Genomic DNA, 22,266 nt, shown 5'->3' with positions numbered 1-22,266 from the left:
ATATCAAATACATATTTCAATAAAAGTACAAACAAAGAAAGGAATATACACTGTCAAAATCATGTATAGTACAATATTGAGCTACTATATAAAAGGAACCACAACTCCTCTTAACAATTCATAGACTCAAAATTTCTATTATTGAGAAGAAGAAAACAACCCACTAAACTAACCCAAAACAAAAAAAAAAAAGACTGGGGCAGTCCATTTTGAGGATATAATTACAAAAAAAGGGGGAAAAATCTTTCCGGTCAAATCTGAAACTTCACGGAGAAGAAAAAAAGATTACCTAAAAAAGAAGAAAATTTAAATCTTATGAAAATATTAAATGAAAGGTCGTCAGGTTTGCTCAAATTTAAAGCCAGTCAAGAACCTAGCAAGCTCTACCTGTACTTGCTGGAGTTTAGAAGCATGAAAGGGGAGCCCATTGAATATTGAAAGGCACAGATAGGGTGGATGCAGAGAGGATGTTTCCTATAGTGGAGAAGTCTAGGACCAGACAGCACAACTTCCTGTCGTCCTTGACGCCCTTACTAATCAAGAACCTATCAACTCCACTTTAAGTATACCAAATGACTTGGGCTCCACAGCCATCTGTGACGATGAATACCGCAGATTCACTACCCTCTGGCTAAATAAATACCTCCTCATCTCAGGTTTAAAGGAGTGTCCCTTTATTCTGAGGCAGCACCCTCAGCTCCTAAACTCTCCTACTAGTGGAAGCATCTTCCCCACATCCACTCTATCCAAGCCTTTCTGCTTCTGGTAGGTTTCAATGAGATCACACCTCACCTTTCTGAACTCCATCAAGTACAGGGCTGGAGCCATCAAATGATCCTCAAGCATTAAGCCTTTCACTCACGGGATCATCCTTGTAGACCACCTCTGGGCCTTCTCCAGGGCCAGCAGATTTTTCCTTAGATATGTGACAAAAATTGCTAACGATATTCTAAATGCTGCCTGACCAATGCTTTTAAAGCCTCTGCAGTACATTTTATGCTCTAGTCCCCTTGAAGCTAATGCTAACATTAAATTTGCCTCCATCACTACCAGGTCAATAAGAAGGGAATCCTGAACGAAAACTATCAAGTCCTTTTGCAATATTTGACATGATAGCAGGCCCTTTGGCCCATCAACACTATTCTGACCATCAATCATTTACGCAAATTAATTCTCGCAGATTTCATACACGTATATTTCTGTAATATATAGTATATATATTGTATTGCACTGTGCTGGTACTGCAAAACAACACTTCACGAAAGATATTGGTGATTGTAAACCTAATCCTGATCCTGATTAGTAATGTTTCTGATTTTGACATCTGAGAGAGGTCATGCCTGCAGTGTCCACACTCCAGACACCTCAGCACATTGCCTGGTCTGGTGATCCAACCGGAATCCTGCCGGTTCAAGACTGCCATTTCTTGGGGTAAGGTCACTTGCTCCCGCAGACTGAGTGTGAAATATCCCACGGCACAGGATGGCTCTCAGAATTCCAGGTCATTCATCCTTCTCCACTCTCCAGCCAATCAGAAGAGAATCAACAGGATGAAGGACAACTTCTATCCCACTGCTATTAGGCTCTTGAACAGAATTCTAGACAGGAATTTTTGGCTCCCCACCCCCCCCCCCCCAATCCACTTCGTCTTGGATGTGGCACATGGTTTACCCGTGCTGCACTTCCTCTGTAACTGTTGCACTCTAATCTGCATTTGGTTTTCTTTAACTACCTTGATGTACCTATCTGCCTGGTTTGCATACAGACAAAACATACTCTCTTTATCTCAGTACATGTGACAATAATAATCAGTTCTAATTCCAATCTAACCAGAGCTTTTAATCAATGAATCTGAACTCCTATCCCCTTGTAGCCCAGTCTACTGCTTATGAAGTCCATGATAACGTCAATGTCCTGCTACCTATACCTCTGAAGAGACCCTGCTTTTTCCCCCAGTGAAAATTGTAGACTCACCTCTGGGTGAACCTCCTGCAGTGAGTTAAAGAAAGGGACAAACTGAGGCCGCCCGAAGTGTGTGATGGAGCGAAGCCCAGTGAAGAGGCTTCGGTTTGACACCTTCTGAAAGTGACGCTCACAGATGTACTGTGGAGGAAGAGAAATACATCGCAAAGTCATTTCTTGCAAATTGATTACCATAGCGACCCATAATACCAGAAACCGATACATAGGGACCTGTAATGCCAAAATCTGGCATACAGGGACCTGTAACACCAGGGGCAGGTACACCGGGGTTTGTAACACTAAGGGTTGGTACATGGGGACCTCTGATGCCAGGAGATGGCACAGTACGTGATTTCCTTTAACACCAGGAGCTGGGAGATGATGGGCTTGTACAAAAGAACGCCAGAGGAAAGTACAAGGAAGGCTGATGTTCCTCTGGTGCCCCACCACTTTACTGAGACACTGCAGTTTCTCCCTTCCACAACGTGGTGGAAAGGAATGCAGTGCAAATGCTGAGATCGTTCTTTGACCCCTAGCGCCAACAACACTTTCTCAATATTCATCAGTCAGCAGGTGGCACAAGAAAAGAAACAAATAGAAACTCACCAGCATGGTGGTCCTGAGGTCAAACTTTTCGGCCAGCTGTGTAATGTAGATATGGACGGACACAAGATCGTTCTTATCGTTCTCCTCCACCTCGCGAATGATGTCTGCCATCCACTCAAACTGCCGCTGAGTCCGTGTCACCCAGATAAAGTACACCTGGTGAGGGAGGGATTGGCACACTTCACCACGTGGACAAGGGGAATTTCAGAAGCAAGCGTCCTCACCAAAGAGAAGTGAGCTCACTGCCAGGGGGTGGTTGAGTGAATCCTACAGATACGCTCTAGGGGAAGCCAAACCACTATACAAAGGAGAAAGTTTGTCTTTTATTGATGGGAGGCCCCTGGAGAAGTCGATGGCCTAATGTCAAATGTCTATGAATCTGAGTCCGCTGGAGGTTGGAGGCTGAAGACGGCCTGTGCTGGGGTTGGAGGTCTGTGTATGTGCGTGGGTGAGTGGGTGGGAGGGAGGAATGGAGATTCTTGTCTTGTTGTTTTGTCACTTGTTCTGTCTATGCTGTTCTGCCAAGCATGGCCATGCTACGTTGATGTTGGAATGTGTGGAGCCACTTGTGGGCTTAAATGTGTTGGTTGTTAATGCAGATGAGGTATTTTACTCTGTGTTTTGAAGTACATGTGATTAATAGATCTGAATCCTGAATCTTAATAGAGTCAGAGTCATGGAACAATACAGTATTGAAACAGGCTATTCTAAGCATCTGCCCTGCAACCCTCCAAGTACCTATCCAAATCCCTCTTGAATGTTGCAATCATACCCACTTCAATCTGCATCTCATTCCAGGTACTCACTTCCCTTTGCATAAAGCAGTTTCCTGTCAGATCTCTTTCAAGTTGGTCCCTTCTTGTCTTGGATCTGTACCCAGCTGTACTGGACCTGCTTAAAAGGGCTGGAGGCAACATGGTTTTCTCCAGGGGAAATCTTGCCTAACAAACCTGCTGGAGTTCTTTGAGGAAATAACAACTAGGATAGATAGAGGAGAGTCAGTGGATGTTGTTTAATTGGATTTTCAGAAGGGAATCATTGCCACATATGGCTGAGAAGGCAAAGTCGTTGGGTATATTTCAAGTGGATGTTAATAGGTTCTTGATTAGTAAGGGCATCAAAGGTTACGGGGAGAAGGCAGCGGAATGGGATTGAGATGGATAATAAATCAGCCATGATATTGTGGCATAGCAGATTTAATGGCCTCTTTCTGCTCCCAGGTCTTATGGAAGCAGATTCGATAAAGGAATGTGGACCAATGCCTGAAAGTTTTAACAAAACTGCAGGACTCTAGGAAAACAGAAGGAACATACAATGGGATGGGAGTAATTGTTTCCTTGTTGAATATCAGCTATAAATTGTGTCTGGATTTCTGTCTCACAAGTAAAATCCCTTACATATTTCAGGAGAAAAATGTTATAACTGAACTGCAATCAATTAACCTACCCAGTACATATTTGGACTGTGGGAGGAAACCAGAGGACCCAGAGAAAACCCACGTATTCCATGGGGAGGACGTACAGAGACTCCTTACAAGATGGCACCAGAATTGAACACCCAACTCTGGAATGCTCCGAGCTGTAGTAGTGTCGCTTAAGATCAGGGTTCAAGTCCCACCGCAGTCTATAAGGAGTTTGTACATTCTCTCTCTGACCATGTGGGGTTTCTCCGTGTGCTTCAGTTTCCTCCCAAATTCCAAAGATGTACAGGTTAGCATGAGTGAATTCTGGGCAAGCTATGCGGATACCAGAAGTGTAGCAGCACTTCCCAGCACAATAATTGCTGAGTTGATGCAACTAATGCCTGACCTAATAAATAATAAAGCGAATTAGAGAATTAGCTAATAAGAGAATAGTTTTATTTGTCATGTGTACATCAAAGCTGTACATTTACCTTCTTGCAAACAATCTTGTTAAAGATTGATGACTTGAAGACGAGGTCTTTGAGAATTGATGAAAATGGTGTTACACCAATACCGCCTCCAACCAGGACTGACACCTCATATTGGTTCCACTCCTGGTGTCCTTCCCCAAAAGGCCCATCCAGATAAATCTGTGGGAGAAAAGGCAAGGTCAGGTTTTCTGTGAGTCATTTTGCTTTTATTTATTTTCCTTATAGGTGTTTGAAGGAGAAATAATTTCAACCAGTGGCAATGATTCAATTGCAGTTATCAAAAATAATGTGTACTCAGTGGCCACTTTATTAGGTACACCTGCTCGTTAACACAGGTATCTCATCAGCCAATCACACAACTCAATGCATAAAACCATGCAGACATGGTTGAGGGTTTCAGTTGTTGTTCAGACCGAACATAAGATATGAATGGGGAAGAAATGTGATGTGACGGATGGTTGGTGCCAGAAGGAGTGGTTTGAGTATCTCAGAAACTGCTGATTTCCTGGGATTTTCATACATAGTCTCTAGAGATTTCACAGAACGGTGCAAAAGCATAAAGACATTCAGTCAGCAGCAGTTTGTGGGAGAAAATGTCCGTTGATGAGCGATGAAAAAATCTGTAGATGCTGGATACCATCTTATATTCTGTCTGGGTTGCCTCCAAACTGATGGCATGAACATCGCCTTCTCAAACTTCTGGTATTGCCCCACTCCTTCACCATTCCCTAATCCTGTGTCCTTCTCTCATCTCATCTCCTTACCTGTCCATCACCTCTCTCTGGTGCTCCTCCTCCTTCCCTTTCTTCCATAGTCTTCTGCCCTCTCCTATCAGATTCCCCCTCATCTCTTTCACCTCTCACCTACCACCTTGTACTTCTTCCTCCCCTCCCACCCCACCTTTTCTTACTCAGACTTCTGCTCTTTCTTTCCAGTCCTGATGAAGGGTCTCGGCCCGAAACATCGAGTATTTACCCTTTTCCATAGATGCTGCCTGGCCTGCTGAGTTTCTCCAGCATTTTGCATGTGTTGCTTTGTTAATGAAGAAGGTCAGAGGAGAATGGCCAGGCACGTTCAAGCTGACAGGAAGGCGACAGTAGCTCAAATAACTACACATTACAACAGTAACGTGCAGGAGAGCATCTCTGAATGCACATCACGTCGAGCCTTGAAATGGATGGGCAACAACAGCAGAAGACCATGAGCATAATCTCAGTGGCCACTGTGTTTGGTACCTCAAAATGCACCTAATAAAGTGGACATTGAGTGTATTTACGGATTTTAAGGTGATTGAAGGAAATTGTGGGGGGGGGGTATCAGAGGTAAATTCTTTACAAAGAATGGTGGGTGTGTGGAAAGTGCTACCAGAGGTGCATTAGAACATTTAAGGAACTTGGGTAGGGCCATGGATAATAGAAAGATGGGGAGCTATGTAGGAGGGGTTAGGTTGATTTTAGAGTAGGTTAAAAGGTTGGCATAATATCACAGGCTGAAGGGCCTGTACTGTGCTGTGGTGTTCTATGTACTATGATTAAAAGGGCACTTGAAGGCAACAAAACTGCAGGGAGTTGGCGAAAGAGCCATGGACTGGGACTGAATGGCTTTGCTCATACAAGTAGCAGGCACCACTCAATGCATAATATGCCTACATTACTGCATCATGATTTCGGGCAATGGGCCAGACAGCAGCTGCATTCTGCAACTTACTGAGCTCAGGGACAGTAGGCACTTCATTTCTGGCCCCTCCACTTTCTACCAGTCATGGATGGCACACTTGGTGCATTCCCATTTGTTTAAATAGAGCTGCCAAACTTCATTCAAAAGGTCGGTGAAGGGTTTTTTTTTCAAATTTTAAATTTATATTTGCATCTAATTAGTTTGCACATTAATCTAGCCCCTCCACTTTATACCAGTCATGGGTGAGGCACTTAGTGTAGTCCCATTTATTTAAACAGAGCTGCCAAACTTCATTCAAAAGTTAAGTGATTCTTTTTCCAAATTTTAATTTTACAATATTTGTAATCTAATTAATTTACATGTCTGATTGTGTTAAGAGGATATGATTTTTAAAACAAGAAAACATATTTTTAATGTATTTATTTAAATAAACTGCAAGACATTGAGTTCCTGGCACCAATCCCTGTGGCACACTGTTGAAGGTTTGCCAGTCCCAGTGAAGAGTCTCGACCCAAAACCTCGACCATTTCCTCTTTTCCATAGATGCTGCCTGGCCTGCCGAGCTCCTCCAGCAATAAGACAAGACATCTAAAGGTATTGTATGAAATACAAGCTGATGGCTTAAGAAATAAAACGTGTTTCTTGTGTGTTCCTTTGACGCTCTGTTGTTGCCGTCTTTCCAATTCCAGTATCTTATCTCCTAAGTCATCAATTTATATTTCTTGCAATAAACTTTGATATCTTGTTTTATTAGACACCTGTTGGGAACTTTAAGTCTACACCCCCCCCCCCCTTTGTCTATGGCACATATAACTTCTACAAAGCACAATAAATTTGACAAACCTGGTTCCTCTTTTGGAAAACCACATTGTCTTTTAATTTATCTTCATAAGTACCCTGTATAAAGTCTTGGTGATACTGAGAATTGAAGAATATGGTTATGGCCCAGAAAATTGACTGTTTATTCCCCTCTGTAGATGCTACCTGGCTGCCAAGTTCTTCCAGCATTTTCGTGTGTGTTACCCTGGATTTCCAGTAACTGCAAGATCTCCAGTGCCGATTACATTGCGTTGTTAATCATGAACAATGATTGAGTATGGTGCAAGATCTGTGAAACTAGCAGGAGCCAACACTAGTGGTGGTGGAGTAAACTACATTTTAAAAATGACTTTTAAAACACCTGTTAAAACAAACTGCATGTAATGATAAGATAACTGTAGACTTCAATCATAGTTTTTACTCATTTGCAGGATGTGGGGATTCCAACAGTTATTATCTGTCACGGAGGCAAAAGAGACCACAGATGCTGGAATCAGAAGCAATAAACAAAATGTAGGAGGAGCTCAGTGGGTCAGCCCGCATCTGTGGAGGGATATGGACAGTTAACGTTTCCGTTTGAGGCCCTTCATCTGGATTGAAAGATAGAGGGGAGACAGCCAGAACAAAGAGGTGATGGGAAGGTGTGCAAGAGCTGGCAGGTGATAGGTGGATCCCAGTGAGAAAGGGATAGGGCTGATGGAGCAGAGACAAGTGGCAATAGTGAGAGAGGCTGGGAGGTGATAGGTGGAGGTAACAAAGGGGCTGCAGATGATTGAGTCTGATAGGAGTGGAAGATGGAGCATGGAACCAAATGAGTGAGGTAGGGAGGGCAGATGGGAATAGTGGAGGAGGAGATCAAGTGGGAAGGGTGTTTGGGTGATGGACAGATGGAGTGGATGGAGAACAGAAAATAAATGTTCATGGGGGCAGTGAGTAAGAAGAAATAGAATCCTGTCAGGAGGAGAGGGTGGGGTGCAGGTTACCTGAAACTGGAGAGTTCAGTGTTGGGTTGCAGACCACCTGCACGCAATATGAGGTGTTGTCCCTCTAAATTTGTACTTAACCTCCCCCTGGCAGTGCAGGGGGCTGAAAGCAGACAGGTTGGTGTGAGAATAGGAAGGGGAGATAAATTAGCTGGAAACTGAGAGCTTGTGATAGTCATGGTGGATGAAGTACAGATGCTCAGTAAATTGTTACTTTAATGTAGTTAGCCTTAAACCCAGAGGCTTACTAAGTCATTTTAGAATACAAGGTGTAGGATTATATATGAACCACAGGAGGCTGAAGATTTCCTTCCCTAATGAACAGCCCCTCCAAGAGGACCATAGCCTTGTTCTGGTTTAAAGGCCTGTGTCTCTCAGTGACCCGGGGAGCCATATTGGCTGGAGTCCAGACATTGTGCTTTGTCTCTTGATAGGGTCACCCAGGTCAAAGGGTAGAGTCCAGACTAACAGTGGTCCACCCATCCTCCAGGTTCAGAGGTTCAGCTCAGGTTCACAACCTTTAACTGTTCCAGAAACAGCAATGAAGAATCCTCCTACATGGCCGAGGACAGACAGAGATGGAGGACCTTCATTGCTGCCCTAAATGCCAGTGACATAATAGGCAGCAAGAAAGAACAGCTAGGATTTACTGCAATGACGTGGAAAGCTCACAGACACCTTTGTTGATTTTCATTTGTTCTATACAATTTAATTTTCACCGTTGTCATGACGGTTTTGGAGCCTATCCACCCCGTCAGTGTACATCCAGCTTGTGCTCCGATACCATTACCTTTGGGTTGCCGCCGAACTTCTCCACATTCTCTGGCGAGTAGGTTTCTCGTAATTTTGTCGTCCACGGTCCCACTGCCCTGATGTGGAGACTGAGTGTGTCCTCATTTGGTGCAGACGTCAAGGTGAAGGGGTGGTACTCATCTGTCCCCAGTGACAGGCATGCAATGCGTACCCATTGGCCGGACTTGTAATCAAAGTCCTGAGGGCGCTTGAATTCGAGATGAGTCACGCCTATAACCCAAGCAAAAAAAACCAGGGAAAGTTGAATGCCAGTCACATTTGAGATCTTGGATATTTTCTATGTTATAACCATTGTTGTTAGCTGCTAGTGCTTTGTGTCATCCTGGGATCTGTGGAAGTGTTCTGTACTTACAACATCTTCTTTCTTTTATTCCTGGTGTTGTTGGCTCTTTATTATTGATCTTCACTGGGATAGAGGTGTTCGTTTAAATATCTTATACCGAAGTCAGTCAATATTCAACTTGTATCAGTGATATAACAATGCATTGAAAGTTACCATGTGATATGCACAGAAAGATATGCAAGCAATGTGTCTGCCTCTGCCCAACATGTGATAGCTTTTTCAGCTTTACTGGCTAGGAGAGCTACTTTGCTACACTGGAAAGAATCTACTGTTTTTATTGGCTCTCCTCTATTATGTCATGTCTAAGCTTGGAGAAAATTAGAAGCCGGACATTTGATACATCCTTTAATTTTGAACAAGTCTGGTGACCCTTTATTCAATATTTTCACATGATTTAATTTATTTTAATTTATTTTTTATTCTCTTTGGGGAAAATCCTTATCCATGAAGGTTCGGAGATGGCTGGAAGGATGTTTTTTTTTTCTCTTTTTTTAAATTTTATCCTCAATTGGACTGCCCAATCTTTCTTTTTCTTTCTTTTTATCTTTCTCTTTTTTTTGTTTGTTTAGTTAGTGGGTTTTTTTCCTTTATCAATAAAATTTCCAATCTTTTTTTTATGATTGCTATGAGGAGTTGTAGTTTTTTTTACCATTGTATATATATCAGCATAATATTTTACCTATTTGATTTTGACATTATATACTTTGTTTTTATTATTGCTGTTTATATGTCTTCTATATTATCTGTTTGCTAAACTCCTCCTCTGATCTATATACTCTTTATTTGAAAATCAATAAAAAGATTGAAAAATGAAATGAAAATTATATGCACAGAGTTCGGAAATCTACTCACGCACACGCACCCACAAGCGTACACATATGTACACATACACAATATATGTAAAGAAAGCTGCCCTAATTTTTAAATTTGTCTCTCAGTCCATCGTAAGTAAAATAAATTATGTTAAATTATGCCTGTGACACTGAACCATATATACATTGTATTACTTTTCATTCCATATCTAGGCATATATGTTATGCAAGACCATATACTGTATGCCACATAGTACCTTGTAAATGAAGTGTATGTGACATACAATGACATAAGCATATACAACAGTTCATCACTGTGCAACAGGTAAACACACATCTTAGTACAATAGTCTCTGCTTTATTATTTTGTACATTGTTATTACACTATTTTTGTGTGTATTATTATACTGTATTTATTGTTAGTTAAGCACACTGCTAAGTGTGTTTTTAAATGTTCCTGCTGTAACGAAAGTATTTCCCACTTGGGATCAATAAAGTATGATTATAAGTAATATGCAGCACTAACACACCATGACAGTTTATACACTGCACATTAACAATGTATAGTATATTCATGCCAATATTTCTACACTGTATTGTGCTGTATATGCTGTGGAGATGCATATATAGTGTATGGTTTGGGTTGTTTTGGGGTTGGATTGCATTAGGTTTGGATTGGACCTGGTTGGGTTAATTTTCGAATGGCTGTGGCTGATCTGGGTTAAGTTTGAATGGACCTCAAGATCCTGAGATTCAAACAAATAGATTATCCACTGGGTTTTTAAACTCCTTGAAGTTTGATAGTGAATCAGTTTTGGAGAAATTTGTCCTTAAGCAGTCTGGAATAGAGAAGGAGTTTCAGATGAACATGTGTGACTTAGTTCTGGGGAAAGGAGGGGTCACAACAGATCTGACCAAGCAAGGACATAGAAGCATAGAAGGCAAGGTGCTGTCCCTCTGGGTTTTCCTCAAGGTTATCAGTGAAGCATCTGGTGGAGCAATGAATAGAAACATCAAGGTGACGTATGAAGCTGGATAAAGAATCAACAACCTGGTCTTAACACTTCTGATTGGCACAGAAATTTCAAGGACTTATGGGATTGTTACAGCAGGGAAAGAGGCCAGTCAGCACATCTCCGAGAAGAGCAAACACCTCAGTCCCATTCCCTCTTCCCTCACCTCCCTTCCCTATACACCCACAAATTATCCTCTCCCAAGAGCTGATCTTCTTCCCTTTTGCTTTCCACCATCCTTACAGATAGCAAGTTCTGACACATAACTACTCCGGAGAAGAAAAATTTCCTCACCCTTCCCTTGTACCTCCTGTGTCCCACTATATTCAAGCCTTGTGTAAAGAGTCCTGACGTGACCCCCAAACATTCTGCAAGTTTAGGGAGGACTGTTCTCTATTCCTCCTTCACAGGACATAGGTGGGACTGGCAGAGCCAACAAACCTTGTCATCCCTGATTGGAGCCCCCCCAAAGCTGAGTCGCTTGCAGAGTGATTTCAGTGGACGGTTATGAGAAGACTACACTCATGTAAGAGGCCTCACCTACAGTCCAGAGAAAGACAGAATGGCAGAGTTCCATCCCTGAAAGACATCAGTGAACTGGGGGAGTTTTCAATATCAAATTGCTGGTTTGTGGTTATCCTCATTAACACCAGCGGTTTATACCAGATTTTGGGAGTAGGCAATTTAAATGGTTCGGCATGGACTAGATGGGCTGAATGGTTTGTACCTTTCCATGACTCTATTTATCTTAAATTTAAATTCTCCAGCTACTGTACTGGGATTTGAACTCGTGCTTCTGGAGAAAATAGTCACAGCACCTGAATGCTAGTCGAGTAACTTGAGCACTGCCCAACTTGCTTTTCCCCCACCTGCCTTTAAATTTTTTTGAACAGAATCAGTTCACACCCTTAGAGTTTCTACATTCTGACCAGTGACCAATCGGACATCCGAAGTTTGCGAGGAAGGGATTTCACTCGGGTCCAGTGACGGAGTAGAAAAAGGCAATGGCAGACCACGGCAGCGTGACTGTGCTCTGACCAGTGACCAATCGGACATCAGAAATTTGAGAGGAAAGGATTTCGCTCAGGTCTACTAACTGAGTAGAAAAGGGAGTGGTGGATCACAGCAGCTTAACTAGGCTTTGACCAGCAACCATTTGGTGTTTGGGATTCATTAGCAAAAGCAAATTAAAGGAAGGCAAGGGCAAGCACAGCAGCCATCATCACAGTGGCTGTTGTCCAAGTGGACAGAGTAAGAGTGGTGATCGTGAGGCTTCAGCGAAGAGAGGCTTCAGTCAGAGAAAGCAAAATAAGAAAAGCTCTAGGTAAAGTTTTTTTTTCCTTTCCCTTCTTTATATCTGCTCAGCTAGGACAGTAGAGATGCCAGGCAGGATAGTTGAATGCTCCCCTTGTGGGATGTGGGAAGCCAGTGAGACCTTCAGTGTCCCTGATGACTAAGACTGCGAGAAGTGCATCCAGCTGCAGCTTCCAACTATCTGTGTTAAGGAGTCGGAGCTGGAACTGGATGAACTTCAGATCATTTGAGAGGCTGAAGGGGTGATAGATAGGACATAGAGACGGGTAGTTACACCCAAGGTGCAGGACTTAGAAACTGGGTGAAAGTCAGGAAGGGGAAAGGGATTAAGGAACCAGAACACAGGTACCCCTGTGGCCACCCCCCTCAACAGCAGGTATACCACTTTGGATACTGTTGGGGGAGGGGGGGTGTGACCTAACAGAGGAAAGTCATAGCGGTTGATTCACTAGCATTGAGTCTGGCTCAGAAGAAAAGGGAGGAGTGATGGCAATAGGGGATTCATTAGCAGAACAGACTGGAGATTCTGTGGGCTGGAATGAGATTCCCAGATGGTATGTTACCTCCCAGGTGCCAGAGTCTGGAATTAAGTTCTCAGCATTCTCAAGCAAGAGGGTGAACAGCCAGAGGTTGTGGTCCATAAAGGTACCAGTGATACGTGTAGGATGAGTGATGAGTTTCGGCATAGGAAGTTCAGGGAGTTAGGTGCTAAGTAAAAGGGCAAGACCTCCAGGGTTGTGATCTCAGGAGGGACGACATAAAATGTTTGGATTATTAGGTTCTCTTCCAGGGAAAGTGGGACGAGTGCAGAAGTGATGGTTTGCACCTGAACTGGAGGGGGCTAATGTCCTAGCGGGAAGGTGAAGATAATGCTGCACGGTGGAGTTTAAACTAGAGTAGTGAGGGATGGGAACCAGAATGCCAGAAAATTTAGTGAGAGGTTGTGAAGGCAGATGTTGCTAAGACCTCAGACAAAGTCATGAATCAAAAGGCTGAGTATGGTGTGACTAGTGTCCTGAGCTGCATGTATTTCAATGCAAGAAGTATCGTAGGAAAGGCAGATGAGCTCAAGCCATGGATCCACACATGGAATTACAATGGTGAGGCCATTAGTGAGACTTGGCTGCAGGAGGGACAGGACTGGCAGCTCAGTATTCCGAGGTTAGACATGACTGAGCGGGAGGGATTAAAGGCCGAAGGTTGACATGACTAGTCATGGAAAATGATACAGAAGTGCTCCATCAGGACAGACGGGAGAGGTGTTATGGGTGGAGCTGAGAAATAAGAAATGTATGACCATGTTAATGGGGCTATATTACACACCACCTAACAGTCCTGGGGATTTTGAGGAACAAGTTTGTAAAGAGATCACAGACTGTTGCAAGAAACACAAGGTTGTTATAGTAGATGATTTCAGCTTTCCACATATTGACTGGGAATCCCATACTGGAAAAGGACTAGATGGGATAGAGTTTGTCAAATTTGTTCAGGAAAGTTTCCTTCATCAGTACGTAGAAGTCCAAATGAGAGTACGTGTGATACTGGATCTGCTATTAGGGAAAGAAACGGCAGATGATCGAAGGGGAACAGTTTGCATGCAGTGACCACAATGCCATTAGTTTCAGATTAAATTTGCAAATAGATAGGTCTAGTCTGCAGTTTGAAATTCTAAATTGGAGAAAGGCCAATTTTGATGGTATTAAAAATTATCTGGCAAGTGTGGATTGGGACAGGCTGTTTTCTGGCAAAGGTGCTCTTGGAAAGTGGGAGACTTTCAAAAGCAAAATTTCGAGAGCACAAAGCTTGTATGTACCTGTCAGAATAAAAGGTAAAGTTAACAAATGTAGGGAACCTTAGTTTTTAAGAGATACTGAGGTCTTGGTTAAGAGAAGAAAAGGAGGTACATAGCAGGTATAGGCAAGCAGGAAAAATGAGGTGCATTTGGAGAACAAGAAATGTAAGAGAATACTTAAGAAAGAAATCAGGAAAGCTAAAAGAAGGCATGAAGTTGTTCTGGAGGACAAGGTGAATGAGAATCCTAAGGGATTCTACAGATATGTTAAGAGCAAAAGGACAAAATTGGTCCTCTGGAAGACCAGGATGCTAGTCCATGTGTGGAACCAAAACAGATGGGGGAGATCTTAAATGAATTCTTTGCATCTCTATTTTCTCAGGAGATGGACACAGAGTCTACAGGATCTGCATCAGCTGGGAAAATGGCAGATGAAATTTAATGTGGACAAGAATGAAGTTTTGCACTTTGGTAGGACCAACTTGTGTAGGTCTTAGACAATAAACAGTAGGGCACTGAGGAGTGTGGTAGAACAAAGGGATCTAGGAATACAAGAACATTATTCATTGAAAGTGGTGTCACAGGTAGATGGGGTCCTAAAGAAAGCTTTTGGTACATTTGCCTTCATAAATCAGTGTACTGAGTACTGAAGATGAATGTTATGTTGAAGTTGTATAAGATGTTGGTAAGGCCTAATTTGGAGTATTGTGTGTAGTTTTGGTCACCTACTTACAGGAAAGATGTAAATAAAATTGTTAAGAGTACGGGGAATATTTACAACAATATTGCTGAGTCTGGAAGACTTGAGTTATAAGGAAAGATTGAGTAGATTAGGACTGTATTCTTTAGAATGTAGAAGATTGAGAGGAGATTTGACAGAGGTATACAAAATTATGAGGGATATAGATAGGGTAAATGCAAGCGGGCTTTTTCCACTGAGATTGGTTGGAAGTATAACCACTGGTCATGGGTTAAGAGTAAAAGGTGTGAAGTTTAAGAGGAACATGAGGGTCGTGAGAGTGTGGAATGAACTGCCAGCACAAGTGGTGCGTGCAAGCTCGATTTCAACACTTAAGAGAAGTTTGAATAGGTACATGGATGGTGGGGGTATGGAGGGCTATGGTTTTGGTGCAGGTCATTGGGAGGAGGCAGTTTAAATGGTTTCCACACAGACTAGGTGGGCCAAAAGGGCCTGTTTCTGTGCTGTACTTCTCTATCACTCTATTTGAAGAAATATAAATCTGTATTTTATGACTTTATCTATAATTAAAGAGTAAAGATGAACTCCTGATCTCTCAGCCCCATATCTTCTATCTGTTTCCCTGTACTGCCCTTTATGTAAACTGTGTTAATAGTCTGATAATGACTGTACCTTGAACTTTCTGTATTTTAGTTCCTTTTGATATGTATAATTATGCAAATTACAAGCATTTCACTGTAACAATAATAAATCAATTACTATCCTTGCCACTTAACCCTGATAAACCATAAGACATAAGAGCAAAATTTGGCCCATTGAGTCTGCTCACTGATTTATTATCCCTCTCAACCCCATTTTCCTGCCTTCTCCCCATAACCTTTGATATCCTTACTAACCAAAGACTCCCCACTATAGGAAACACCCTTGCCACAGCTAGGCCTTTTAATATTTGTTAGATTTCAATGATATTCGCACCCCCCCCCCACTTCTGAACTCCAGCAAGTAACTCCTAGAGCCATCAATCTCTGCTCATAAGTTAACCCTTTTTTTCCTGGGATTATCCTTGTAAATGTACTCTGGACTTCCTTCAATGCTAACACATCCCTTCGTAGAAAAGGAGCCCAAAACCGCTCACAATACTCCAAATGCGGTCTGACCAGTGCCTTGTAAATCCCCTGCAGTACGTTATTGCTTTTATATTCTAGTCCACGCAAAATGAATGTTAACGTTGCATTTGCCTTACGACCAAAGGTTCCCAAAAGCAGGAAAATGCAGGAGTAAATTCTCTGCGGTCAGTGGACAAGTACCTGAGGGCAGGAGTTCAGCCTTCACCACCGTCACATCCTTCTTCTTTCGGCTGAGGCTGATGAGCTTGTCTCCCAGGTAGATGAGACCCGGTGCGATGAAGTACAGATAGAAGCTCTGTTGCTGGATCAGGTTCGAACTCCCGTGGATGAGAATCTGTTGTTGGGAGATGTGATCAGCGTGGGGGGTGGGGAAGTGGAGAAGAGAATTGACCATGATATTTGAGATACCTGATACTAGAAATACACCTGCAAGTGAAAGAGAGTCAAATTCCTTTCCTTAAGGGAATAAAGGTTACTTTGGGGAAACCTATCGAATATTGTAAGGCTTAGAAAGAGTGGACGTGTAGAGGATGTTTCCTGTAGTAAGGAAGACTAAGACCAGAGGGCATAGCCTCAGAATAGGAAGCTGTCCCCTTTAGAACAGAGTTAATGAGGAATTTCTTAATCCAGAGGGTAACGAATCTGTCGAATTCACTGCCACAAATAGCTGTGAAGGTCAAGTAACTGTAAAGAGGAGACTGATAGGTGGTTGATTAGTAAGGGTGTCAATGGTTATGGGAAGAAGGCCAGAGAATGGGGTTGTGCAAGATAATAAATCAGCCATGATGGAATGGTGGAGCAGATTCAATGGGCTGAATGCCCTGCTCTTTTGCCTTATGGTCTTATGGAATAAAAACTATTTGCTGCCCATTTTACTCTACCTTTAAGCAGATGGAGTTGACTGCCACAGCTGCCTTAAGTGGATGCAGTTCACTCCTTCTCCCACCCCTCGCAACCCCACACAGATGCTGCTCAGCCCACCGAGTTCCTCCGGCAGTTTATTTGTTGTCTGTCATTCATACTGATTAACTATACTGCACCGACTGCATTCTGTGCAGAAATAATCTTGCTACGCTCAATAGAACTGTAAGAAATTCATACGTTCTCCCCATGACCATGTGGGTTTCCTCCAGGTGCTCTGGTTTCCTCCCATATTCCAAAGATTTGTGGGTTAGTAGGTCACATAGATGCAATTGGGTTCATTTTTCCCCAAAGGGCCCATTACTGTGCTGCATCTCTAAAAAAAAAACTACTCCTTGAGGGATCAATATATTTCTCCTCACATCCTCCTCAAACCTTTCAGGTTTTTAAGAACGGTATGTAAGACAAGCTTTTCACTGACATCTCTCCCGTTTCACGCACATTTTCTCTCACCCCATCCTCCCGCCACCCCATTAGGAATAAGGTTCCCCTTGTCCTCACCTACCACCCCACCAGCCTCCGGGTCCAACATATAATTCTCCGTAACTTCCACCACCTCCAACGGGATCCCACTACCAAGCACATCTTCCCCTCCTCCGTTTCTTTCTGCTTTCCGCAGGGATCGCTCCCTATGCGACTCCCTTGTCCATTCATCCCCCCCATCCCTTCCCACTGATCTCCCTTCCGGCACTTATCCTTGTAAGCGGAACAAGTGCTACACCTGCCCTTACACTTCCTCCCTCACCACCATTCAGGGCCCCAGACAGTCCTTCCAGGTGAGGCGACACTTCACCTGTGAGTCAGCTGGTGTGATATACTGTGTCCGGTGCTCCCAGTGCGGCCTTCTATATATTGGTGAGACCCGACGCAGACTGGGAAACAGTTTCGCTGAACACCTACGCTCTGTCCGCCAGAGAAAGCAAGATCTCCCAGTGGCCACACATTTTAATTCCATGTCCCATTCCCATTCTGATATGTCTATCCATGGCCTCCTCTACTGTCAAGGTGAAGCCACACTTAGGTTGAAGGAACAACACTTTATATTCCGTCTGGGTAGCCTCCAACTTGATGGCATGAACATTGACTTCTCTAACTTCTGTTAATGCCCCTCCTCCCCTTCTTACCCCATCCCTTATCTATCTATCTATCTATCTATCTATTTATTTATTTATTTATTATTTTTTCTCTTTTTTACTCTCTCTGTTCCTCTCACAATCACTCCTTGCCTGCTCTCCATCTTCCTCTGGTGCTCCCCTCCCCCTTTCTTTCTCCTGAGGCCTCCCGTCCCATGATCCTTTCCCTTCTCTAGCCTTGTATCCCTTTTGCCAATCAACTTTCCAGCTCTTAGCTTCACCCCACCCCCTCCTGTCTTCTCCTAGCATTTTGGATTTCCCCCTCCTCCCCCCACTTTCAAATCTCTTACTATCTCTTTCAGTTAGTCCTGACGAAGGGTCTCGGCCCGAAACGTCGACTGTACTTCTTCCTATAGATGCTGCCTGGCCTGCTGCGTTCCACCAGCATTTTGTGTGTGTTGCTTTTCACTGTTTCTCTGTTTGTGTGGCAATAATAAACCAATTACAATACAATTTGCTCAAATTCTGAATCCTGTTCAACTATCAGAGTATCTTCCCTGTACCTAACCCAATATTGATCGTATGCAGCTCAATCAAATTTCTTTTCAATCTTCTTTGCTCTGAAGGAAACTTTTCCAGGTTAATTTCATGATTGAAATTGTCCATCTCTGGAAAATTTATTACACCCTCTTTTGGATGTTCACAACCTCCCAACAGTGTGCTAAGTAGAACTAGGAGCTATAAACCATTTGTGGCTAAATCAGTTTTTTACAACTATGATCTCCTTCCTTTTATATGCTTTTATTTAATTACAAGTCTCATGTTTTTTACTCTTTCAACATGTCCTACCACTCAGAATAAGACAGAATTCTCTCGCACAGTGCAGGTCCTTTGGTCCACTATGTTGAGGTGACATTTTAACCTGTTCCAACATCAATCTAGCCCTTCCCTCCTACATGGCCCTCTATTTTTTAATCATCTATGTTCCCATCTTAGAGTTTGCTAAATGCCCCTAATGTATCTGCCTCTACTAACACCTCTGGCAGGGTGTTCCACACACTGACCACTCTCTGTGTAAAGGCCACTGTTATTTCCCCAATACTTTCCTCCAGTCACCTGAAAATTATGCCCCCTTGTATTAGCCATTTCTGCCCTGGGAAAAAGTCTCTGGCTCTCCACTTGACCTATGCTTATCATTTTGTGCACGAAACTGCAATAGTTTTAGTTATGTAGGCACTCGCATGGGGTGATTGGGTTGGACATTCCTAGAATTAGACCCATTGATAATCATGACATCCAGGATTGGTGTCCAAGTGCAATCTGAGTTGACAATCTTTTATTGGTTCTGCCATCTTTGTTTATCTAAATGTAAAGATTCATCAGTGATCCAACATGAAGTCATAAAATGTTAAATTAAAATCATAAAGTCATGCAACTTAGAAACAGCCCATTTGGCCCACAAGGTTCCTGCTGACTATCAAGCATCTATTTACACTAGTCCCTTTTTATTTTATTAGCCCCACTTTCCCATCAATTCTTCCCCTGGGTTCTACCACTCAACTACACACTAATTTACCTACCAACCTGCACATCTTTGGGATGTGGGAGGAGTCCAGAAGGTTACAAAGAGAAGCCAGAAGAATAGGGTGGAGAGGAATAATAAATTTTAGTTTCTCTCTCTCAAAATGCAGGGTGAATTCTATCACATGATTACTGCCTCCTAAGGGCTCCATTACCTTAAGCACCCTAATCAGCTTTGGTTCAATACACAGTAGTGAGTTCGGAAATTGCCTTTTTCTAGTTGGTTCAACCACAAGTTGCTCTAAAAAGGGTATTGGTAAGGACGTCAAAGGTTATGGTGTGAAAGCAGGAGAATGGGGTAGAGAGAGAAAATAAATCAGCCATGATTGAATGGTGGAGCAGAATCGATGGGCTAAATGGCCATAACACATGAGAAAACCCATGTGGTCACTGGTAGAACATGCAAATTCCACACAGACAGCATTGAACCATGAGCTATAATACAAACAGAATCCGCTGGAAACATGAAGCAGTCCGGGCTACGTCTGCGGGAAGAGAGTTTGGAGTTCAATTCCCACCGCTGTCTGTAAGGAATTCGTATGTTCTCTCCATGACTGCATGGGTTTCCTCTGGGTGCTCTGGTTTGCTCCCACATTCCAAAGACATAAAGGTTAGGATTAGTAGGTTCTTGGCACCGGATGTATGGCAATGCTTGCAGGTTGACCGCAGCATATCCTCAGACTGTGCAGCAAATGACAGATTTCACTATATGTTTTGATGTACATGTGGCAATTAAAGCTAACCTCTCTTTAAAAATCTTTAGACTCTTACTCTATGTAGGTGAATGCCGAGAGGTTGAGCTTTGCTTAAAATGGGGAAGCAGAAAGGCAATGTCACACTCAGAAACGACCGTAATGACTGTAATTACCAGAATGTACAGGACCACGTAGAGGTGGTGAGTCACCCAGAACGCCCGAAAGCTCATACGACGAAATTGGCGGGAGGCAAAGACATAAATAATGGCCAGGACAACAAGGAGCAGAACACCAGTCATTCCTAGAGTTAAACAGAAGGATTGGGATCAGGAATCTGTCTTGTAAAACCCAGAGCCAATAAATTGTGTTTTATAAAACATTTATAAAATTATGGAGGCAGAGATGGGATATACAGTCAGACTTGACTTTGACTTAACTGAGTTTCCTCCAGCTCCAAAATATTAACTAATGCTGATTAGCCAATACTCATGGAAAAAACTTCCAAACTTACACAGTGGGATATTAACTCCTGTCTTCCCTTCCCCTCCTCTCCCCAGTATTAAATTCAGTTTCCAAGATTCTGCAGCCCAATCATTTGGTTGAAATGTTAGGCATTTAAATTACAATACACTCCTTTGACTCTTGACCTCACAATCTACCATGTCATGGGCTGACACCTTATTGTCTGCCTGTAATGCACTTTCTCTGTAACTGGTAACAGAATATTCTGCATTCTGTCGTCACAGGGAGATGGGGTTATAAAGAAAGGTTTTGGCACATTGGCCTTCACAAATAAAAGTATTGAGTACAGGAGATGGGATTTTATGTTAAAGTTGTATAGGACATTGGTGGGGCCTAATTTGGAGTATTGTGAGCAACACACACAAAATGCTGGAGGAATTTTTTGTGTGTTGCTTGGAGTTCTAGCATCTGCAGATGTTCTCTAGTTTGGAGTATTGTGTGCAGTTTTGGTCCCTGACCCACAGACAAGATGTAAATAAGGTTGAAAGAGTACAGAGAAAATTTATAAGGATATTCCTGGGTCTGAAAGACTTGAGTTATAAGGAAAGATTGAATATGTTAGGACATTATTCCTTGGAACGTAGAAGATTTCGAGGAGTTTTGATAGAGGTATGTAAAATTATGAAGGGCATAGATAGGGTAAATGCAACCAGGCTTTTTCCACTGAGGTTGGGTGGGACTACAACCAGAGGTCATGGGTTAAGGGTGAAAGGTGAAAAGTTTAAGGGGAACATGAGGAGAAACTTCTTCACTCAGAGGGTCATGAGAGTGTAGAGTGAGCTGTCAGTACAAATTGTGCATGCAAGCTCAATTTCAATGCTTAACAGAAGTTTGGATAGGTACAGGGATGGAAGGAGTATGGAGGGCTACAGTCCCAGTGCAGGTCAATGGGAGTAGACAGTTTGAATGGTTTGGCATGGCCTAGATGGGCCGAAGAGCCTGCTTCTGAGCTGTATTTTTCTATGGCTCTATGTCTTTTCCCTTGTACTACCTTGATGCACTAAATGAGAAGGTTAGTTCAAAACCTATGATGATTCAAGAATTAGGGAGTGATTATGAGCTGAGATTTAATGGTATAATTCACATCGCTCAAAGTCACCCTCATTTTAGTTCTTGCAAGGTCACTAATTAAGGATGGTTCTGGTGAGTTAAATGTCATTCACGCAATATAAATAATACTAACAGTTACCTGGAATGGTCTCAAAGAACCACCAGTAATATTTCTGAGGAAGCTCTGATCTATGAAAGAAAAGAATAAAGGTACGATTAAAATTAATAAAGATACGATTAAAATTAAAGTACATGGTAAATGGTAGGGCATTGAGGAATGCATTAGAACAGAGTAATCTAGGAATAATGGTGCATAGTTCCCTGAAGGTGGAATCTCATGTGGATAGGGTGGTGAAGAAAGCTTTTACTATGCTGGCCTTTATAAATCAGAACATTGAGCATAGGAGTTGGGAAGTAATGTTAAAATTATACAAGGCATTGGTAAGGCCAGATTTGGAGTATTGTGTACAGTTCTGGTCACCGAATTATAGGAAAGATGTCAACAAAATAGAGAGAGTACAGAGGAGATTTACTGGAATGTTACCTGGGTTTCAGCACTTAAGTTACAGA

At 42.6% G+C, this 22,266-nt stretch overlaps 1 protein-coding gene across 1 annotated transcript in view; it reads right to left on the bottom strand.

The window, feature by feature from the left end:
• LOC140714331 (dual oxidase 1-like) overlaps positions 1 to 22,266 on the bottom strand; it is a 130,866-nt gene that overhangs the window by 4,941 nt on the left and 103,659 nt on the right. Inside the window, exons 27-33 of the mRNA XM_073025494.1 lie at positions 21,836 to 21,885; positions 20,298 to 20,425; positions 16,035 to 16,188; positions 8,731 to 8,963; positions 4,462 to 4,620; positions 2,569 to 2,724; positions 1,975 to 2,103 (exon numbers count right to left, since the gene is read on the bottom strand). Coding sequence (XP_072881595.1) covers positions 1,975 to 2,103; positions 2,569 to 2,724; positions 4,462 to 4,620; positions 8,731 to 8,963; positions 16,035 to 16,188; positions 20,298 to 20,425; positions 21,836 to 21,885 — 1,009 coding nt within the window. The remainder of the gene's footprint in view (positions 1 to 1,974; positions 2,104 to 2,568; positions 2,725 to 4,461; positions 4,621 to 8,730; positions 8,964 to 16,034; positions 16,189 to 20,297; positions 20,426 to 21,835; positions 21,886 to 22,266) is intronic.

This window comes from Hemitrygon akajei, chromosome 21 (assembly GCF_048418815.1).
Source record: "Hemitrygon akajei chromosome 21, sHemAka1.3, whole genome shotgun sequence".
Classification (NCBI taxonomy): domain Eukaryota; kingdom Metazoa; phylum Chordata; class Chondrichthyes; order Myliobatiformes; family Dasyatidae; genus Hemitrygon; species Hemitrygon akajei.
The sequence above is the reverse complement of the archived record's forward strand: the minus strand, read 5'-3'. Positions and strand labels throughout refer to the sequence as shown.